Source organism: Ovis aries, chromosome 4 (assembly GCF_016772045.2).
Source record: "Ovis aries strain OAR_USU_Benz2616 breed Rambouillet chromosome 4, ARS-UI_Ramb_v3.0, whole genome shotgun sequence".
In the NCBI taxonomy this organism is placed as follows: Eukaryota; Metazoa; Chordata; class Mammalia; order Artiodactyla; family Bovidae; genus Ovis; species Ovis aries.
Genome location: NC_056057.1, coordinates 67,015,491 through 67,034,507, shown reverse-complemented (window position 1 = coordinate 67,034,507; position 19,017 = coordinate 67,015,491). Strand labels below are relative to the sequence as shown.

Genomic DNA, 19,017 nt, shown 5'->3' with positions numbered 1-19,017 from the left:
TTTGAAGCAGGCCCTTACGGATGTGTCCTGCTCACACTGTCGGCCATCCTGTCCAGATCCACAGAGCTGTGAGTATCTTCCCCACTTAGTTCCCGGAGCTGGGTATATCTGTCTGGTCACTGAAGAGCTTGGCACACAGTGGGTGCTCAGTGAGCCTGGTGGCAGTGAACTGGGGGGTCGGTAGGCTAGTGGAGAGAACAGTTTCATCCTCTGTACACATGGGCAGCACTACCTTCTCCTCCATCTCCCCACATGTACTGGGGAGTGCAGGGGACTCAGATCCAAAAGACCCCCCACACCCCCTCAATAGCTCATAGCACCCCTGGGGTCCTAGCAGCACTGCAGTGGGCGAGTGCTTGAGGGTGCACGTGGACTCTCCTAGATGTGTGCAGGGCTGGACAGTTGAGGCTGGGAGCTGGGAGATGACCACGGGCCCTGTGGACGTGCTGCAGGCCAAGGCAGTCCCAAAGGCTTCCAGGTTCGTGTCTAGAGCCAACTCTGAGGGCTGAGTTGAGGGGTGCACCGGGGCCTTAGAGGCTGGGGGAGCAGGGAGGTTGGGTCCCCGACTTGTACTCTGGGCATCCCTGTCAAACTCAGGCTCCCAGGCTGCCTGAGAGCTGGAGCTCTGCCATCACCCTCATTCCCTGGGTGCTTTTAGGCCTCTTTTCCATAGTTGTCACCTGAGCATTGTGTCACCAGGGAGGGTAACAGATTAATAGCACATTAATAGGTTTGTAAAGTAGAATCGATTACCCCATCTACTTTCAAGCAGAGCGCAGACCCCAGAGGACGTGGAGAGCAAGGGGGATAAATTTTCACTTGACGGGGGAGCAGGGTGTTTATGGTATTGGGGAAGATTTGAAAACAGCTCTGAGTAGGGGAGGTGGAAAGAGTAGCTATGGGGTGCCCAGGCTGGCGGGGGGCCAAGCAGAAGGAGATGCTTGCTCCCGGATCCTGGGCCTGGGTGGGTCTTGTCCATATTCCCCCAGGCCTTGGGTGCCGGTGGGAGGAGAGGGAGGCCAGAGCTCTGTATCCTCGTGCTGCGGGCCGGCCTGCTGCTCACTGCTACTGACCTTATTAAATGCGTGTGTGTGCACTTTCTAATGGCATTTTTTCTTCTAATCCTGCCATAATGATATGATTCATTCCTGGCTGGGCTCACGTGCACGGAGACCGTAAGCTGCAGCGCTGCCTTCTCCCCAGGCCTGAGTTTGCTAATCCCTGGGCTGACCAGTGTGTGTGGGACAATCCTGAGCTTCCTGACTGGAGGACCAGGCCTTTTTGCAGTCCTCTGGGCCCGTTTCTTCCTCTGCACGGGGGCCCCCTGACTCTGGGGGTCGAGGTCTCTGTGCTTAGAGTGTCTCTGCTGTTGGTGCCACTTGCCAGCCTGGAAGCTGGGCCCCCTGTTCACACGCATGCTCCTTAGGGAGCAGCTCAGGCAGCCGTGTCCATCTGAGGGGCCTTCAGGGCCCCCCATCCAGACTCTGCTTCATGTTCTCCAGAGCTCCACCAATGGGGTGGTTTCTGCCACCTCCCCGCCCCATCCAACCAAGTCAGACTCCTAGGTGCCTGCCTCAGCCATGGCCTCTGTTTTGGGGTAGGCTGCCCCACTGGACCAGTACAACCTCATGCCCATGGGAAGGGGCTGCCAGGCCCCTCCACCTCCACCATGCACAGACAGAGAAAGGGACATACACATACTCAGACACACAGATACACATGCAGACACACACAGCACTGTGGGGTCCTCTTGGACCCAGAGAGAGTATGTAAAGATGGTCTCTCCTGCTCGGGGCCCCTGAGGACCTTCCGTGTGAACTGCAGGCCTGTGGTTCTGAAACCTTCCTGGGCAACTACAGCCATCCTGGCCCCTGCCTGCCAGGAGGACCTCACAGAGACCCGCTCAAGCATTGGCCCCGGCAGCACACTGGCGGGGTTTGTCTTACTCCTGTGGCTCCCCTTTCCCTTCTCCTAAGCAGACACCATAGAGAGCATTCTCATCAGAAGTAAGAAGCACAGCAGCCAGCATGCAGGAAGCTTCCTACCTGCTGGGTCCTTGGCTGTAACATTTTACACAAGACGCGTTTAATCCCCGTAGCAATCCTGTTAGCAGGCACTCTTGCCACCTCCGTCAGCATCTCTTTCAGATGAGAAAATGAGGCTCTGAGAGACGAGTCGAGTGATTTGCCCGAGAGTTACACAGCTCACCTCGGGCAGCCAGGTCCGACAGGACTCTCTGGGTTTGTTGTTTAAGGACTTGAACTTGGGAGTAAAACAGACTTGGTTTCATGCCTGCCTCCATACAGCTTTGAGCCCGAGTTTCTTAACTCTGTAAAATGGGGCTGATAATTCCTACCTCACAGGGTTAAATGAAGACGTGCCTGTCGTGTGCCTGGCAGGTCTCCAGGGGTGGAAGGTCTTGGATGGCGGCTGTGATTAGTCCAGTCCCATCCTAGCTGTGCTCAGAGCCTCTCTTGTCCTGTGCTGTCCTGTCTTGCCCTCAGTCTTGGCTGGGTGCCTCGTGGTGTAGATCAGGCCATGGGGATGTCCTGCAAATGGGGGATGGGTCCTCCTTGCTGCCTGGAGACTCCTCTTTGCAGAAATCCCAGTTCTGCAAGCACTGCTTAAAAACCACAGGACCAGGTGAACCCAAGGTCCTCCCTGCTCTGGGGTTCAGATTTAGCTTTGCTGAATCCTTTGATACCATTTCAGGGTGATCTGGGGCATAAAGTGGGTAACCCAAAAGAGAGCATAAGTCTCTCAAATCATATGCTCTTCAGCCAGGAGAAGCGGAGCAGGGATGGCTGGGAAACACACCAAGTTCTTCGCAAACATAGTGTGAGTCTGTGTGCGTGTGTGGTGGGATGAGTGTGGATGAAGAGATGAGTGAGTGTGCAGGCCCGGGTGTGGGATGATGTGGGTTTTGGTGATTGTATCTGAGACTGGGAAGGGTAACTTGGTTGTGTGTGTGCAGAAGTGTAAGTGTGACCGAGAGCACGGCCGACCCTCCTCTCAGCAAGGCTCTGAGATGCATGTCTGAGTCCCAGGGGAGGCTGTCACCTCAGAGTCAGTTCCTCGTGTCGATGGGATGTCCCCAGCGCTGGGTGGAGCCAGGGTGAGGGCACCATGGACAGACAGATGCAGTAGGGTGCAGCCTGCCCCCTTTGCCCTCAGAGGCTGAAAGAACCGCAGCAAAGCTGGCCTTTGAGTTTTGTTTACTCCAGGCTGAGTGCAAAGCCTTGAGAAGGCTTTATTATTTTTCTGCTTGATTTCAAGCCATCTATTTTCTTTCCTAAGATCTCGAGTTGCTTACAGTAAATCTCATGCAAGCTTTCATGTTTGCCTAGCCCCCCTTTTTTTCCAAACTGCCTGGCCCAGAACTTTCCCCAGCACATTCTCAGAAACCCCAAAGATGCTCAGGGTTGTGGGGTCAAGGTCAGCTCCGTGCCAGGCCTACAGAGTGCAGCACAGGGGTGTGCCAGCCCCTCGGCACAGGGAGGGCTTGGGCGACGCCCCTTGGGTGACTTAGGCCCAGAGAGTGGGGGGAGACGGCTTGTGAAGAAAATCTTTTCATTCAGTAGACCTTTGGCATTCATTACAGTGGCAACTTTGGATGCCCAAGGGCAGTCTTGAAAGTCCAGAAGAGGCAGTACTTTGTCATTTGCTGAAGTAATTTTTGGGCAGCACAAGCCAGGCACTGAGGGTGTGGAGCAGCCCCCACGCCATGTGGCTCTGTGTTCTTTGTAACCATCTCCAACACAGTGAAAACAGCAACACAGCTAAACAGCTTGGAACTGAAGGCCAGCCATGAGTGCTGGTTAGGCAAAGGCAAGTAACAGAAAGGCGCTTCTTACCACAAGCAGAAAACACTATTAACTGATTCATGTCAAGCCCAGGGCTTTGGGAGTAACTGGATCTAGAAACCCAAACAGTGTCTTTGGGACTGGGTGTCCTCCCGTCTCTTCACTCTTCCTCTGCGTGTCTCCGCCATGTTCCCAGGGGAGCCTCCTGCATGGTGGGCTCCAGGGAGCCTTTTCACTGGCACTCCTCAGCCTACCGGGAGCTGTGTCGTGTCCCCACTTCCGATACCTCATAGTGGCCAGGCCTGGGCTGCACCTATTGTGGGGCATGTGAACTCAGGGAGCTGAGCCGAAGGTGGTCAGCCCCTTCTCCCCCTCCCAGGGACCCGCCACACTGCTGGGGAAGGGATGGGTGAGGGATGGGCTGTATGCTGAGGACCTTGAGGTGTGAGACATATCCAGGAGCTGGAGGGGGCTTGAGCTTGGGGGTGGGTTAGATCTGGGCCTGGCAGGACACCCTCAGAGATGGAGAAGCAGCGGCAAAGCTTCCGGTCTGGCTGAGGGGGGCTGGGCTGGCTGGTGGCTGGTGACATAGGGATTTGAGCAGAGGGCTGTTCTGCTGAGAATCATAGGATCTTGGGGGCCCCAGATGTGCTGTCCTGGTGGGAAGGGATAGACAGGATTCTCGTCAGTGTTCTCCACCCTCCTGTCATACTCCCTAAACCCGAGCCCGGGAAGGGAGGTGCACACAGAACCACCCAGACTGTGTGCCCTGACTCCATCCTGAATGGAGCCTCGCCTCTCTCCCTTGTCTCTTCCAGGTGGGACACGGAGACCAAGCAAAATGGTTAATGGCCCTCCTTCCCAACATGGCAAGTTCTTTTGATTATAGGTGGGAGACTGGAGGATAGGAACTTTCTCAATGAACAGGTCACCTTTAACCTGGATTTGAATTCCAGTGGAGGCCATATTTGAAGGCAAAAGGAAAAGAGGGCAGCAGAGGATGAGATGGTTAGATGGCATCACCAGCTCAGTGGACATGAGTTTGAGCAAGCTCCGGGAGATGGTGAAGGACAGCGAAGTCTGGCATGCTGTAGTCCATGGGGTCACAGAGAGTCTGACAAGACTTTGCGACGGAACGACAGCAAAGGAGGAGGGGTAGTGAGCGCTTTCAGCAGTTGCGTCTGAAGAGGCCAGGGTGGTATGTGGGAGGCAGACCCAAAGGGCTTGCCTATATTTGTCACTGGAAATAGCAGACACTCTCCCCAGACCCCCTTCCTTCGACTGACCTTGCTTCCTCCTGGGTTCCCTTTCTGGGAGCGCCCAGCTCCCCTGTCTCCCAGCTCCTGTGCAGTGACCAGAGTTCTGTCCTGTAGCTCTCTGGTCCGCTCCCTCACCCCGAGGAAGCCAGGATCTGAGGGTGCAGCCTCGGCTGGAGGTGGAGGGGAGAGGGAGGGGACCTGGGCCCCTGCAGGTGCACAGCAGATGGGCCCTGAATGATGTGAGCCTGCCCACACCCAGCCCCTGGAACAGCTTCCCGAAGCTGGGTCTCAGGCAGTGTTTGGAGGCGGACAGAAGCAGGCGTGCCTCCCACTCAACTGAGGCTGACCAAAAACAGCCTACCCTAGGCTTTGCAGGCTGATGGTAGCCCAAGGGGCAGGCCCATAGGCCTGGGGTCATTATCCCATTTTGCAGATGTGGGGACCAAGGCTCTAAGAATTCAGGGCAGGTTGGCACACAGCTGACACCATCGCCCGCATATCCTGTGCCTACGTGGCCCTTCCTGGGCTGGGGGAGGAATGACAGGCTCTGCTCGGCCATGTCTGTCCACTTAGAAGGAGAATGGGAAACAGGACACCAGGGAGTCCCAAACAAATTGATGTTTGTCTCCTGGCTTCACTCTCTACTTCATTTCAGCCAGCATGGTCTGCTCCTAGATGCTGAGGTGGCAAGTCATGGCCAGTGAGTGCCAGCAGGGTCTGGCTGAGGGTGGCAGGTCCGCCCACAGACAGACCCTGGGGGCTGGATGCAGAGAAGGGTGACCAAGCCCAGACCACCCCAGGGTTAGTGGCAGAGCTGGGAGGGTCTCTTGATGCCTGGTGACCCAGCAGCCCTACCCATTGACCCTAGGGCTACACCTGCTTGTTTCATGAAGGGCTCGCTCAGATGCCTGGGTAGAGAGGACTGGCCTCAGGAGGAAGAATAGACCATTCACCTTTGGAATGAATCTCCTGTTCCAGTCTAGCTTCAGCTGCTTGGGTGGGAAGCTTGTTTCCGCCTGCCTCTGACCACGGCCTGGGACCCCACTTCTAGAGGCTGTTCCATAAGATGGGCGTGGGCAAGCTCACATCATTTCGGGTCCATCCGCTCTGCACCTGCAGGGTTAGGACCCAGTTCTGGATGCTGCGGGGCTGGATGGACAGTGTCACCCTGACCCTCCAAGTCCTTGCTGCTTGGAGGAGCAAGGCTGGCACCCAGAAAGCAGTGGGTATGGGGGAGCACTCTTCGGAAGGGGGTATCCACAGAGAGATGGGGCATCTCTCTCCTGGGTCATGGGAGGTGTCTCTTTATGGAGGAGATGATATTTAGCAGAGCTTGAGGGCTTCATTGGAAGGGTCGTGGCAGGCAGCAAGGATAAAGCAGGTGAAGGCCTGCTGAGAGGTCTTCAGGGAATGGTTCCTCCAGGTGTGGTTGGAAGGAAGGTATGGGCCTATGGGGGGAGGACCAGGAACAGTGAGGGGGAAAAGGGATGGGGAGGGAAGGGCTTGGGCATCTCTGTTTTCTCTTTCTTCATTTAGGTCCGTCCCTCTCTCTCCATCCCCATACCTTGCCCTGTTCCTGGGTCCCCATCTAGCCCGTTCCTCTTTAGGGCCCCTGCCGGCAGAATGGAAATAGCACCTGTTCCCTCCTATCTGGGGAGCTGTCTGGGGTTTGCAAGTCTTTTTTATGGGCTCATCCCTTATCGCAACAACACTTTGAGGTGGTTATTGTTATCCCTGTCAGGGGATGCCATGTTCAAGGCTCAGAGGTAGAAAACAATTTACCAAAGGTCACAGCGCAGGTGGCAGAGGGGAGCTGGCACCCAGATGTTCTGACTCATTATCAATCCCCTGCCGACCTTCCTGAGAAAACAGTCAGTATCCACCACATCCAGATCCTTTTTAGATATCCATGGCCACAGTTCAGTCGCTGGGAGTGGAGCTTCCATCTATTCTGGGTTCTTGGCCATGATACGAATAGTCGAAGTTCCAGGAATCGCGGCCGCTCAGTCATTGTTATTTTTTTTTGTTGTTGTTGTTATGGCTGTTATCATAGGAAACAGGAAGTGACATTTCCCAAATGTCAAGTGCTTTATATAGTTCATCTCATCCAGTTCTCACAGCAATTCTGTAATAGAAAAAGGTGTCTTCATACCCATTTTGCAGGTGGGGAAACTGAGGCTCAGAGAGGGGAGCAATTCCAGTGTCCCTGAGTTGAGGGCCCAGGTTCTCTTAGTTGTTCCACCGCTGTCCTTTCACTGTTGATGTTGCCCTCAAGAATCAATAGAAGTCCCCGCAATAGGTGGTGGTTTCTGGAGGCCACTGCAGGTGGCGGGGAGTACAGTGGAAGGTGCATTATCTGGGGGAGGGTCTCTTGGGAGGGACAGGCAGGAGCTGGCCCAGTGGGGTCTGGGGGTGCCCTGGGCCTGGCACCCCAGAGGTCAGGTGGAGGGAAGGTGGCTGGTGAGGTCCTCCTGCTAAAAATAGTTGGTTAATTACCAACTATTTTTAAGCATGATGTTTTAAATATCAGAGTTGTGGATCAGACACACTTGTTCACATCCTGGAAGGTCCCTGGAGACCTTTCTGCTCCAGGCCTCTGGTTTTATAAATGAAGACACAGGCTGAGAGCGAGGCAGTGACTTGCCCGAGGTCACCCAGCCAGGCCAGGACTCCACTGACCCCGCCTCTCACGGACACTGATTTTAGGTGAATTTTGGCTGTAGACCAGAACCCTATTTCTTGGCCACTTGGGCGTATCCTTCTTATTCAGAAACTTCTGTGCAAAATGCCCAGATTCACATGTTCACTCGTGTGTTGGGTAGGCTTTAGAGTGAAGGGATAAGCTGTGTCTCAGCCAGGGAGGGTGGCAACCAGCAGTGGGGTTGCAGGGCTCCCGTAGCTGCCTGGAGCTGGCCGACCAGGCTGACTACGATCATGTGTTTCAGGCTGCACTGTGTGATGTTGGTGTCAGGTCAGGGACACAGTCCTGGCCTGCTGACTCTGTATGACCCCAAGTCTCATCTCCTTTCTGGGTCTCAGTTTCCCCATCATCACAGGGATGGTGGTTCTTGCCTGCTGGCCTCCAAGGCTTTAGGGAGGACTTTTAGGTGTTCTGAAAGTGTCGGAGACCGCAGACTCTGCAGGTCTGAGGCTTGTGCCCTGGAAGCTGCTCAGAGGCAGAACCTTTGTACCCCGCGAGCCCTGTGCTGGAGGGAGGGTTGGACAGAGCCAGTGGAGCTCTCAGAGCAGCTTTAGCCTGAGAGTGAGCTGGCACCTGTCACTACCTCTGGGCCAGCTGCATCCTTTCTCTGGCCATTCATTCTCCCACCTGCACAACGCTGGGCCCTGAGGGATCTGCCAGCCCTGACGCCCTCTTTGTTCTGTTTCTTGGTGCAGAGCAGCGTCTCAGGACCTCCCGACATCGGCAGAGCTGGGAGAAACTGTCTTTGCTGGCACCCTGAGCAGAGCCCCCTCCTCTGTCAGCAGGTGTACTGGACACCCCCAGGGTTGGGCCATCACCCCAGACTGTTGATCCAGGGTCTGGCCCTTGGCTTCGAGAATGCTAAGGAGGTTGGTGGCAGGACAGTTAGGGCCAAGCCCCTCCTCCTAAGTTTCCATGCCTTGGGCAGGTCCGCTCAGGCTCCCACCACTCTGTGCTTCCTGCAATCTAAAATCCAGGCAAGTTCCTGTTCCTTGAGGGGGTCCCCAGTACAGGACAGTCTCAGGGGACAGACTTCATCAGGCCCTGACTCCTCCTGGCTCCTGTCACCCAGTCTGGTGCCCGGGTCCTCGGGCTCTGCAGAACTCCCCTGGGTCCAGTGTTGTCTAGCCCCCAGGAGGACCATGGAAGTAATAACCTGCTCATTAGACTGGAATGCTCGTCAGTCCTAGGGGAGGACTGCAACTTGAAGCTCAGAAGCTCAGAAGGTAGGGACCCTAGAGCCCTGCAGCAACCCCCCCCTCAACTGGTTCAGCCTCTACTCCTGGGACACTGCTTGGCCTTGCACAAAGCCCCTCATATTACAAAAGGGGAGACTGAGACCCAGAGAGGGGAGGTCTGTGGCCCCACAGTGAACGAGGGCTAGAACTCAGGCGTGGTGCTGGCCCTGCCATGTGAATTGCCTCATCTCTGGGCAGAGCAGAAGCTGCTGTTTCTTTGCTCCGAGACTCCTCACATTCAGCTCTCCAGGGATTTCCCCTGGAGGGAGGTCTGGGCATCTAGATTTGCCAAAGTTGTAAATCTTTTAAGCCATAAGCTGCTCCTTGGCGTCTCCCAAACGCCCTGATATGAAATACAGATGTTACTCCCTTTTAATATCTAAGTCTACTTCTGAATTTCCCATCATGTTTGCACCTAAGGATGTAATTACCATTTCCTCCCATTGTCCTCTCTGCCTGTCCCTCTGCTCTCAGCTGACGCAGGCGCTCAGCCCTTCTGGGTGAACATGAGACTGTAAGATTATGAAGATCAGACTGCTTCTGAAAGCTTCGGGGTGGCTCGGGGCCAGCGATGCTTATCAGTCTACCCAGGGCCCCTCTGAGGTTATTTTCTTCCCTTCAGAAGATGCCTGTGTATGCCATGAGGAGTATTTCCATCAATTCTTCTGCCCGAGCCAGCACCAGCTGCACGCCACCCTCGGCCATTTGTCCCCCGTCCCCCCAGCTGATTCCTTCCCAGGCCTGCTGGGCCATGTCTGGTGGGCCAGCCACCAGGGCCCTTCCGAAGGACTCCCACCTCAGTGGTTTTCGGCTGGGCTCTGCAGTGCTAACCCAGGGCCGTGTGGACCACGGACCATCCCTGTTTGACCACAGTTAGTAAAACCCACAAGAAAGGGTTCCTCTTGTGGAGTCATGGAGCTGGGGTTTCTACGATGGAACCAGGGTGTATGTTTTAGGTTTATGGACTTAAGACAGGTCTTAGATTTACAGCATGAAACTGAGGCCAGATTTTTCTTCTCTTCCACTGTAAGGAAAACAAACGTCATGATTGCTTGGCTCTTCCTACCTCTGGGACACCTCTCGGCACTCTCTTTGGGGTGGGGTTGTAGGGGGCAGGCCAGGCCGTGGCCCGTGCTGGGTGGGCAGCTATAGGGGGAGCCAGCTCCCTGGCCTCACATAACACCCCTACCCCCGGTGTTAACCTCTGAGCTTCTTTCCACATCTATAAAAGCTCAGTCATGTCTGACTCTTTACAGCCCCATGGACTGTAGCCCACCAGGCTCCTCTGTCCATGGAATTTCCCAGGCAAGAATACTAGAGCAGGTTGGCATTTCCTACTCCAGGGAATCTTCCTGACCCAGGGATCAAACCTACCTCTCTCACGTCTCCTGCATCGGCAGGTGGATTCTTTACCACTAGCACCACCTGGGAAGCCCTTCCAGTCTATAAAATATAGTAATTGCCATTTCCTCCTGTGGCTAGAGGTTTGAACTGCTGTCCTCTATAAGTGCAGTCTGTGGAGGGGAGCTCCTTTCTTACTACCCATCCCACAGCTCTGTTCAGCAACAATGCTTTGTGTCCTGAGGGATTTGCTTTGGGGTAAAATGAGTACTGTCTTCATGGTGAGCTTTCCATACAATGCGATGGTTTTGAGATTTAGTGGCAATGACAAGGCCAGTGCTGACCGGATACTCTGCATTGCTCTGGCCCCCAATAGCATACAGTCCTAGAAACCTCTTCCTTTCAGTTTGATGGGTTTCTTTTGGCAAAGTTGCTTTTCACCTTGTGTCTTTGCGGGGGCACCCATTCTGAAGGTGGAGCCACAGGGGTGACCTGGGGCGAGGGGAACACAGGCCACTGAGACTGGCAGCTAGATCGCCCTCCAGCCCCATCACCCATGAGCTGAGTGTCCTGGGCAAGTCAGTTCTTGGAGCCTTGGTTTTCTTTCAAGATTTAGGAAACATTGGTTATACTCGGCCTGATACAGTGTTTGTGCCCAGGTGGCAGTAGCTATTGTTTTTGGACTCAAGGAGGCATTCGAGGCCATTCCTCCTATTTAACTGACTTGTACTCTGAGGACAGGGCTGGGGATGTCCAGCCCCCACCATCAGTAAATGACGGAGTGTGAATGCAGGGTATGGATTCGGAACCCAGGGCCCTTTCTGCTGTGGCATGCTTCTATCACCAACCTCTGGTTGTCCACAAAGGGCCCGATGAAGCCAGAGTGGAGGCCGTTGCCCAGAGCAGAGTTGAGTCCCTGGCTCCGGCCCCAGGGTGGGCACAGAGCTCAGAAACTCGGGTTCCTGACAAAGCTGGAGTCCTGGGCCTCAGCCTGGAACCCAGGGGAGCCCCGGCCACCCTTGAGGTTTGCCTGGCAGCCCGAGTCAGGCAGAGACGTGCTAACAGCCCTTTCTTCTTGCTCTCCAGTGTTCGCCAGGACTTTGACGTCCCCACCAGCCACCTGATTGGAGCACACGGATACTGCACGCAGGTCAGTGGGTAGGGTGGTAGGGTGTGGGGCAGCCTAGCGCGTCTTTCCTTTCCTCTTCCTTTCTGGCTTTGCTCCTGCTAGCTCTCCCCGAGCAGCTTTCAGGTTCTGCTGGGCTTCCTCATCACAGAGACCTAGAAAGGGAACTCGGGTTAGCTTCTGGTTCTGGTCTTTGCTGTGCCCAATATGTGTGCCTGGAGCTGCAGGAGGTGCCAAAGAGACAGACCCAAGCACTGCCCAGCCCCGAACCCCGGCATGGACGAGGGGCCCAAGTCCAGCTATGGCGATGACAGCCCTGGCCCCCTGTATTTGTATAAGATATTGTCCTTAGGACCACTCTCCCCTCTGCATCTTCACAGAGGGGCCCTCCAGGGGCCTTGTGGAGAGCAGGGCTCCCTTAGCACAACTGCTTGTCTTCAATCCTCCCGGTCTCCCGGTGATGCAAGGAAAAGGATCTGTTTAAGATCCTATCATGGCAAGCACTTCCCTGGAAGTCCAGTGGTTGAGAAAACACGCTTCTGTTGCAGGGATCACAGGTTCTAATCCCTGGTTGAGGAACTAAGATCCCACGTGCAGCAAGGTGCGGCCAAAAAATAAATAAAAATAAATTTAACATCTTGTCATCAGGCGTCAGGACTGGGAGCCACATGCTGCACCTGACTTCTGCCTGAGCTTTTCTCTGCAAGGCAGGGCCTCCCTGAGTGGCCACCTGGCTGTGGTTAAGCCTGACCCTCAGTGCCTCTGGGGGTAGCATGCGTAGCACAGACTGGGCTAGCTGGAGCTTCTCTGGCTGCTGGGCCCACAAAGGACCCAGCTGTCCTAGGGGTCCTGGCTCAAGCATGCCAGTCCTGAAAACAGACCTGGGCACCATGCAAGGGCTAGTTCAGGGCCTGTGGTTTGTCTCAGGCACCCAAGGACATGTGAGGTTGGCTGTTGCCCAGCCCCCAGAGAAAGGTTTCAGGCTGAGGGACCACTGGGAGTGCTCTAGCCCGCTCTGGGTGCCTGTCCTCCCTGTGGGAGCTTCCCCACGCAGGCAGAGAGCAGTGCCACCCAGGGGAGGTCACTTAAGCAGCATACAGAGCCTGAGCTGAATTCTGAGCCGTGTTGGCAGTTTCACTTGTGGCGTGGGCTGCGACAATTTTCTTCCCCTCGCTGAACCTTGGTCTCCTCATTTGTAGAGTGAAACACTGGGATGAGATCGGTCTTCTTCTTCTTCTTTTTTTTTAAAGTATTTATATATTTATTTGGCTGCATCAGATCTCAGTTGTGGTGCACAGGCTCTTTAGTTAAGGTGTATAAGCTTAGGTACCCCGTGGCATGTGGGATCTTAGTTCCCCAACCAGGGACTGAACCCAGGCCTCCTACATTGGAAGGTGGATTCTTAGCCACTGGACCACCAGGGAAATGCCTAGGTTAGTGCTTTTTGAACTTGGATGTGCACATGAATCCTGCAAATCTTGTTGAAGAGTCAGCTCAGATTCAGTGGGCCTGGACTGGGGTCTGAGGTCTTGAATTTCTCACAGGCTTCCAGGAAGGGCGATGCTGCTGGTCCACGGATGACACTTTGAGTTGTGAGGAGCCAGGTGACCACTAAGCTTTGCCACTGTGTGATTTTTGAGACTAGGGTCAGGAAGCGGCCTGTCACCACTTCTCATTTTGAGAAGACTTTCTGCTCTGAGGAAAGTTTTGGGATACCCCTCACATGGGGGTCAGGACCTGTTTTTCCCCTTGAAAACCATTTGGGAACACTTGAATGTGTCTGGAGAAGGCTGTGCCTTTCTTCGGCAGCCACTGCCCCCAAGGTGCAGTATCTCAGAGCAGACATTTCCTCCAAATTCCTTCTCACTTCCTCTGCAAGAACACAATGAGGCCCCCTCGGCGTCTCCCTTCAATAATGGCCCCTCTGCGGCCATCAGAGGGGCCTCTTTTACTACCTCTGGGCCAGGGATACCGCTGTTGACGGAGAGATTTATTAACCTGCACATCGCTCTCACAATTCAGGGGAAAACACTTCTGTGAACTCTGCCCTCCAGAGTTGATGATGGGCAAGGGCTCTTACGGCTGTTCCCACGCACCACTGGGGAGATTCCTGCGGGCTGGCCTCAGAAACGCAGCAGCCCTGGCAGGAGATAGGTTAGACAGAAGGCCCTGCCCCAGTGCTAAGGCTGGGCTCGTGCAACCTTCCTTAGTGGCGCAGCAGATACTTAAAGGTTGCCCTTCATCTAGAGTCTCTGGCTGGCCAGATGGTCCCCTGAGGGGTAACGAGTGAGGGAAGAGGGAAGGGACGCCGGAAAGGGAGCTGGAGAGTGAGGGTGGGAGTCTGGCTCTGTCGCTAAGTGGCTGCGTGGCCTGGGCAAATCCTCTCCCAGCCAAGAGCCTGATTCCCCATTCCTAACAGGAGGCTGGAGCCCTGGATGCTCTGCTCGGGGAAGGGCCGTTGCAGCCACCCTGGCTCAGGAGGCACTGACTGAGGGCGATGGTCAGAGAGTCACTGCTTCACGAGTCTGGTGGTTCTGGGGCTGGCGGGCGCGTTGGCCTGTCCGGTGTGCAGCAGCTGAGTCCCAAGGCCGTGCTGCCGACAGGGCGAGAGACAGAGCAGGACCCAGGCCGGGCCCGCCTGCCCCTCCTCCCCGCCTCTGCTGGCCTCTTCTCTCCCCCTGCCTGGAAGACCCTGGTCTCACCGATGAAATCCTAGTACAGCCTGGATCTGAGTTTCTGCTGTCTCCCCATTGTCAGCTTCCTGACGTTGAGAACATGCTCTGGTTATGCAAGATGTTATCTGTGGGGGAAGCTGGGCGAAGGGTACACAGGAACCCTCTGTGCTATTTTTACAATTTCTTTTGACTCTCTAAAATTATTTCAAAATAAAAAAGCTTATTAAGAAAAGAAAGCCCAGCACTTCAGGACCCACCCAAATGTCGCTTCTCCACAAAGCGTCTCTGACCCAGTCGTGCGGTCCCGCGTCCGTGTGGGCCACGGGTGCTCTGTGCACACATATTTTACAGCTCTGGTCACTTCCTGCATTGTTCTTCAGGCATGCAGGCCCATACCTGATCCTCCCTGCTCCAGACCCGGACGCCCGAGGTCAGGGACCACTCTTTCCCTCCATCAGGAACACCGCCCCCCGCCCCCCCAGCGGGGTCCCGGGTGCAGCTGACGCTCAGTGACTGCTTGTGGGGTAAAGACGGATGAGCTCCCAGAGTCACTTTGATGAGCAGAGCTGGCGGCTTCCCCGAGGGCTGGGGGGAGGGCTGGGTGCGGCCCCTCTGATGTCGGGCTCTCGTTCTCTTTGCTTTCTTCCTTCCTTCTCCTCCCTTTTTCTCTTGTTCCCTGCTTCACCTTGACAAGCCTTTCCCCTTTCTCTCATCAACAGGAACTTGTCAATCTGCTCCTGACCGGGAAGGCCGTGTCCAACGTTTTCAACGACGTGGTGGAGCTGGATTCTGGGAATGGGAACATCACACTTCTCAAAGGCATCTCCACACGCAGCGACATAGGCTTCCTGTCCCTCTTTGAGCACTACAACGTGTGCCAGGTACCCTCGGAGCGCTCAGCGCCCCGGAGACCCAGGAGCCCAGCTCCTGGGGACCTGCAGGAAGGAGGGAGGAGAAGGAGAGCTCGACTCCAGGTCCCGGGAGCGGGGTCTAGTCTCAATCACAGAGGCTCCAGGAAAAGTGCGGCTTCCCTGCCATCCAGGGTTCATACCCACAGCCAGCAGACACCCGGAAAGGGACTTCAGGGGATTTGTAGCGTGACTGTGCGTCAGAACGGCTACAGTTGTCGTGTGTGTCTGTGTTGGCTAGGGGGTCTTCTGCAGTAGTCAGGTCCTGAGGTCTTGGGCCCGTGTTAGCATCCTAGAGCTGTCTCAACAAAGCATCACAAGCTAGGTGGCTCAAAACCTCAGAATGTGGTGTTTCATGGCTCTGGAGGATAAGTTCTCCTAATACAAGTCCAAAATCAAGGTGTTGGCAGGGCCATGCTCCTCCTGAAATCCACAAGGAGAGTCCTTCCTCGTCCCTTATAGTGTCTGATGTTTTCCAGCGATCCCTGGTGGTCCTTGGCTGGTAGAGGTGTCACTACAGTCTCTGCCTCCACTGTCCCACGGCCTCCTTCTAAGCATCTCCTTCTAAGGAGACAGTCATGTGGACTGCAGACCCACCCTACTCCACTAACCTCATCCTAGCTAAGTAACCTATAGCAGTTCTGTTTCCCAATAAAGCCACATGTTGAGGTACAGGGGGCTAGAACTTCAGCAGATCTTTTTTTGAGGGGACACAGTTCAATCGCAATAGGTCTCACTCAGTCTGTTTGCAAGCGTTTGGGTCCCTCTCCCTCCCCTCTCTCTATAGCTGGAGTCTTAGAAAGGATGTGGCCCCCAGGTGAAGCTGGGCAGAGGGCAGGGTGACAGCATCTCTGGCAGCATGGGCAGAGGACCTCTGAGCCCTGTGTTCTTGTCCCTGTCTGCTGCCAAGCCTTCTCTGAGTCTCAGACTTCATGTCTTCAAGGAAGAATTGTTCTGTGGTTGATTCTGTGAAAGAGTTGTCCTGAGGGAGTAGCAGGAGGTCTTTCTTCAGTGACCAGCCCTGCAGAGGTTGTTGGAGGGTCAGGATGAGGCCTCATAGATCTTACATCCCCAGAACCAGGGATGCAGAGACTGAGCCAAAGGGACGCTCAGAGCATTCTAGGTGGGTGGGATGTGGGGTAGCTCAATTTCATCAAGGCCTTCCTGCGTGATCACATGTTCAAGTGTGCTGTCTCCATTGAACACCACTGTTTGGGTGGCCCCATCCCCAGAACCCCTCTCAGGGTGACCCCCACCCCCACGGACAGGAAGCAACCCCATGGGGTCCAAAGACTTGGGGAGTAAAGAATGAGTGACTCACTGTCAGATGTGCTGATGTCGGGAAAGCACCCAGGAGTGCAGCCACGTGGCCCATGAGACGCACCAGGCACCCTGAGCCTTGGACCCTGTGTGGGCTCTGCAGGCATTCACCCGAAATTCCATGGGCTGAGAGGTAACCTTGACCAGGCTTACAGAATCCCAAGGCTTACTAGGAGCCCTGATCTCACTTTTGTGTGGAGGGTGTTAGTCAAAATGTAAACTATTTTCCTTTGGTCTGTTGGGGGTAATTGAGAGGAACATCAGTTGGGCGTCATCCTTGGAGTAAAATGCTGATGGCAAAAATTCAGATCCTGCAATGATCCGAATCCTCAAATCCACATGGAACTCCCACCCCAGCCCCCACTGTTTGTTTGATTGGAGATGGGTGCTCTCTCTCCCTGAAACAAGGAGTGGTTTGCTCCTCTGCCTTGGGACAGCAGCCTTGCTAAAGAAGGAACCCTGGGCCTCTCTCCTTCTGCCCAGAGCTCTCTGAGGACCAGGCGTCTGAAGGAGAGGGTGGAGGCCTGGCAGTTGACCAGAGTGCTTTCATCTCCTGTAACTCCACCCTCCATCCTTTTGGTTCTGAGTTCCCCAGAGAATTCATGATTAGCCACATCAAACAGAAGGAATCCAAGGAGGTTTAGCATGTAGGCCCAGATCTGGACCCAGAGCCAGGGCCCCCACTCAGCCTGGCCTGGTCTTTTTCCACCAGGCAGCACAGATGTTGTTATGGGGAAGATCTGGTGTTTGGAGCAACCTAGAAATGATGTCCACAGCAAAGCTGTTCCGATAAGGCTGAAGCCTTTCTTTCATGTAGATGGCAGAGCCAGGCCTGCCTTCACTCACAGCCCATCCCCAGGCTTCTCGGTGCAGCCTCTGGCTGGGAGCCAGAGTTCTGGGCCCTCACGAGTCTGTGGGGGGGTGATAGGTCCTGTCAGGTGACCCACACTCCTCCTGTGCCCTGGGAGAAGCAGAGGCAACTCTGGGCCAAAAAATGCACCCCTGCCATAAGTAACGAGCCCCTACGCTTCCCACTCCAGCCTGGCTGTGTCCTGTGGAACCTAATTTGTTCTCCATGACCAACTGGACTGGCCTTGCCCATCTGACTTCCCCTTACTCCCTCCATTCCCAGGTTCAATGTGAAGGCTAGGCTGCACTGGGAAGACCAGCTCCTCCTGGCTCCCGGTGGCCGTGGTGATGGGGGACTGACCGGCCAGGGAGGAAAGCACGGCACAGGGAATTTCACTTAAGGGCTTCCCCATGACCTGTGAGTCATGTTCACTGCTTGCCTTCATGGAGGGACCTGGGCAAAGACTGAGCTTGGCAGGGAGAGATCTACAAGCGCCACCCTCCTCCCCTTTGTCCAGCTCCACAAACAGCACCATCTGCCCAGTTACGTGAACCAAGAGCGCATCCAGTCCATCAGGAGGTCACGGGGTGCCCACCCTAAGTTGTTTCTCAAGTCCTCTTTCAACCCTGTCCGAGCCACCAGCCTCGTTGGTCTGAACACCTGTGTCAGCCCAGCTGGCCTCTTACTCCTGTCCCCAGCTCCTTCCAATCGGGCTCCTTCTCTGAAGCCAGTATGATCTTTAAAAGAGTAGATCAATCACATTATTCCATTGCTTAACAGCCTTCCATGGGTTCCCAGTCCTCTGAAACTCTTATGGGATGAATGGCGTCTTCTCCGCAATCCTCAACGCAGCACTAATTTGTTGAAGTCCTAGCTGGCAGTACCTTGGAATGTGACTATGCTTGGAGATAGGGTCATCAAAGAGGTAGCAAAGGGGAAAGAAGTCCGATGGTTGGGCCCAAATCCAGCTGACCGGTGGTGTCCTTATAAGAAGAGGTTGGGACACGGGCACACACTGAGGGCAGACCACTTGAAGACACAGGGAGAAGCTGTTCATCTTCATGCCAAGCAGAGGGGCCTCAGAAGAGACCAACCCCACTGACATCTTGACCTGGGACCACCAGCCTTCAGAATTGTGAGAAAATTAATTTCTGTTGTCTGAGCTGCTCAGTCTATGGAACTTTGTTACGCAGCTCTAGCAAACTAATACAGAGACTATATAGTCCAGACCTTCCCTTGATCCATAAGGCCCTACATCCTGTCCCTGCTTTTCCTACCCTTCGTGTTTCGACTTCACTGTCACTTCTAAGAGGAAGCCTTTCCTAACCTCATCACTCTTATCTCAGTAGAGGTCTCCTCTTGTGGTCCCCTGCCCACCTTGTCATTCTCCATCACAAGAATCTTAGTTCTTTCCTTCACAGGCCTCCTCTTGGTTTTACATATCCCATTTCATTGCTTTTGAGATGCAAACTTGCCCTACATATGAACACTTCGGAGATTTTGATGTATAGTGCCGGTTGATGTGTCCGGCTTTAATTGCCAGCCTGCGTTCTTTCTTAGTGACATACAACTAATGGTGACTCTGATGGCATCTTAGTTTCAGTGACAGGTGGTGCGAATGTGTCTGTGGTTATTTGTTTACTATCTCCACCTCATTCATGGGTAGCCCCGCAGGGGCAGGCTGTTCTGGGGTCCTTCACCACTGATGCCTGGGACTGAGGTATAAGTCACGTTGAAAGGATGCAATCCTTGGAGATGGCGGACAGTCTCTTTGCTTGAAGTCAAATGTCGGTCCT

At 54.7% G+C, this 19,017-nt stretch overlaps 1 protein-coding gene across 2 annotated transcripts in view; it reads left to right on the top strand.

The window, feature by feature from the left end:
- MINDY4 (MINDY lysine 48 deubiquitinase 4) overlaps positions 1 to 19,017 on the top strand; it is a 119,317-nt gene that overhangs the window by 84,085 nt on the left and 16,215 nt on the right. For both annotated transcript variants that reach the window (XM_012176869.4, XM_012176870.4), the window contains exons 13-15: positions 1 to 68; positions 11,429 to 11,492; positions 14,863 to 15,024. In XM_012176869.4, the coding sequence (XP_012032259.2) occupies positions 1 to 68; positions 11,429 to 11,492; positions 14,863 to 15,024 (294 nt within the window). The remainder of the gene's footprint in view (positions 69 to 11,428; positions 11,493 to 14,862; positions 15,025 to 19,017) is intronic.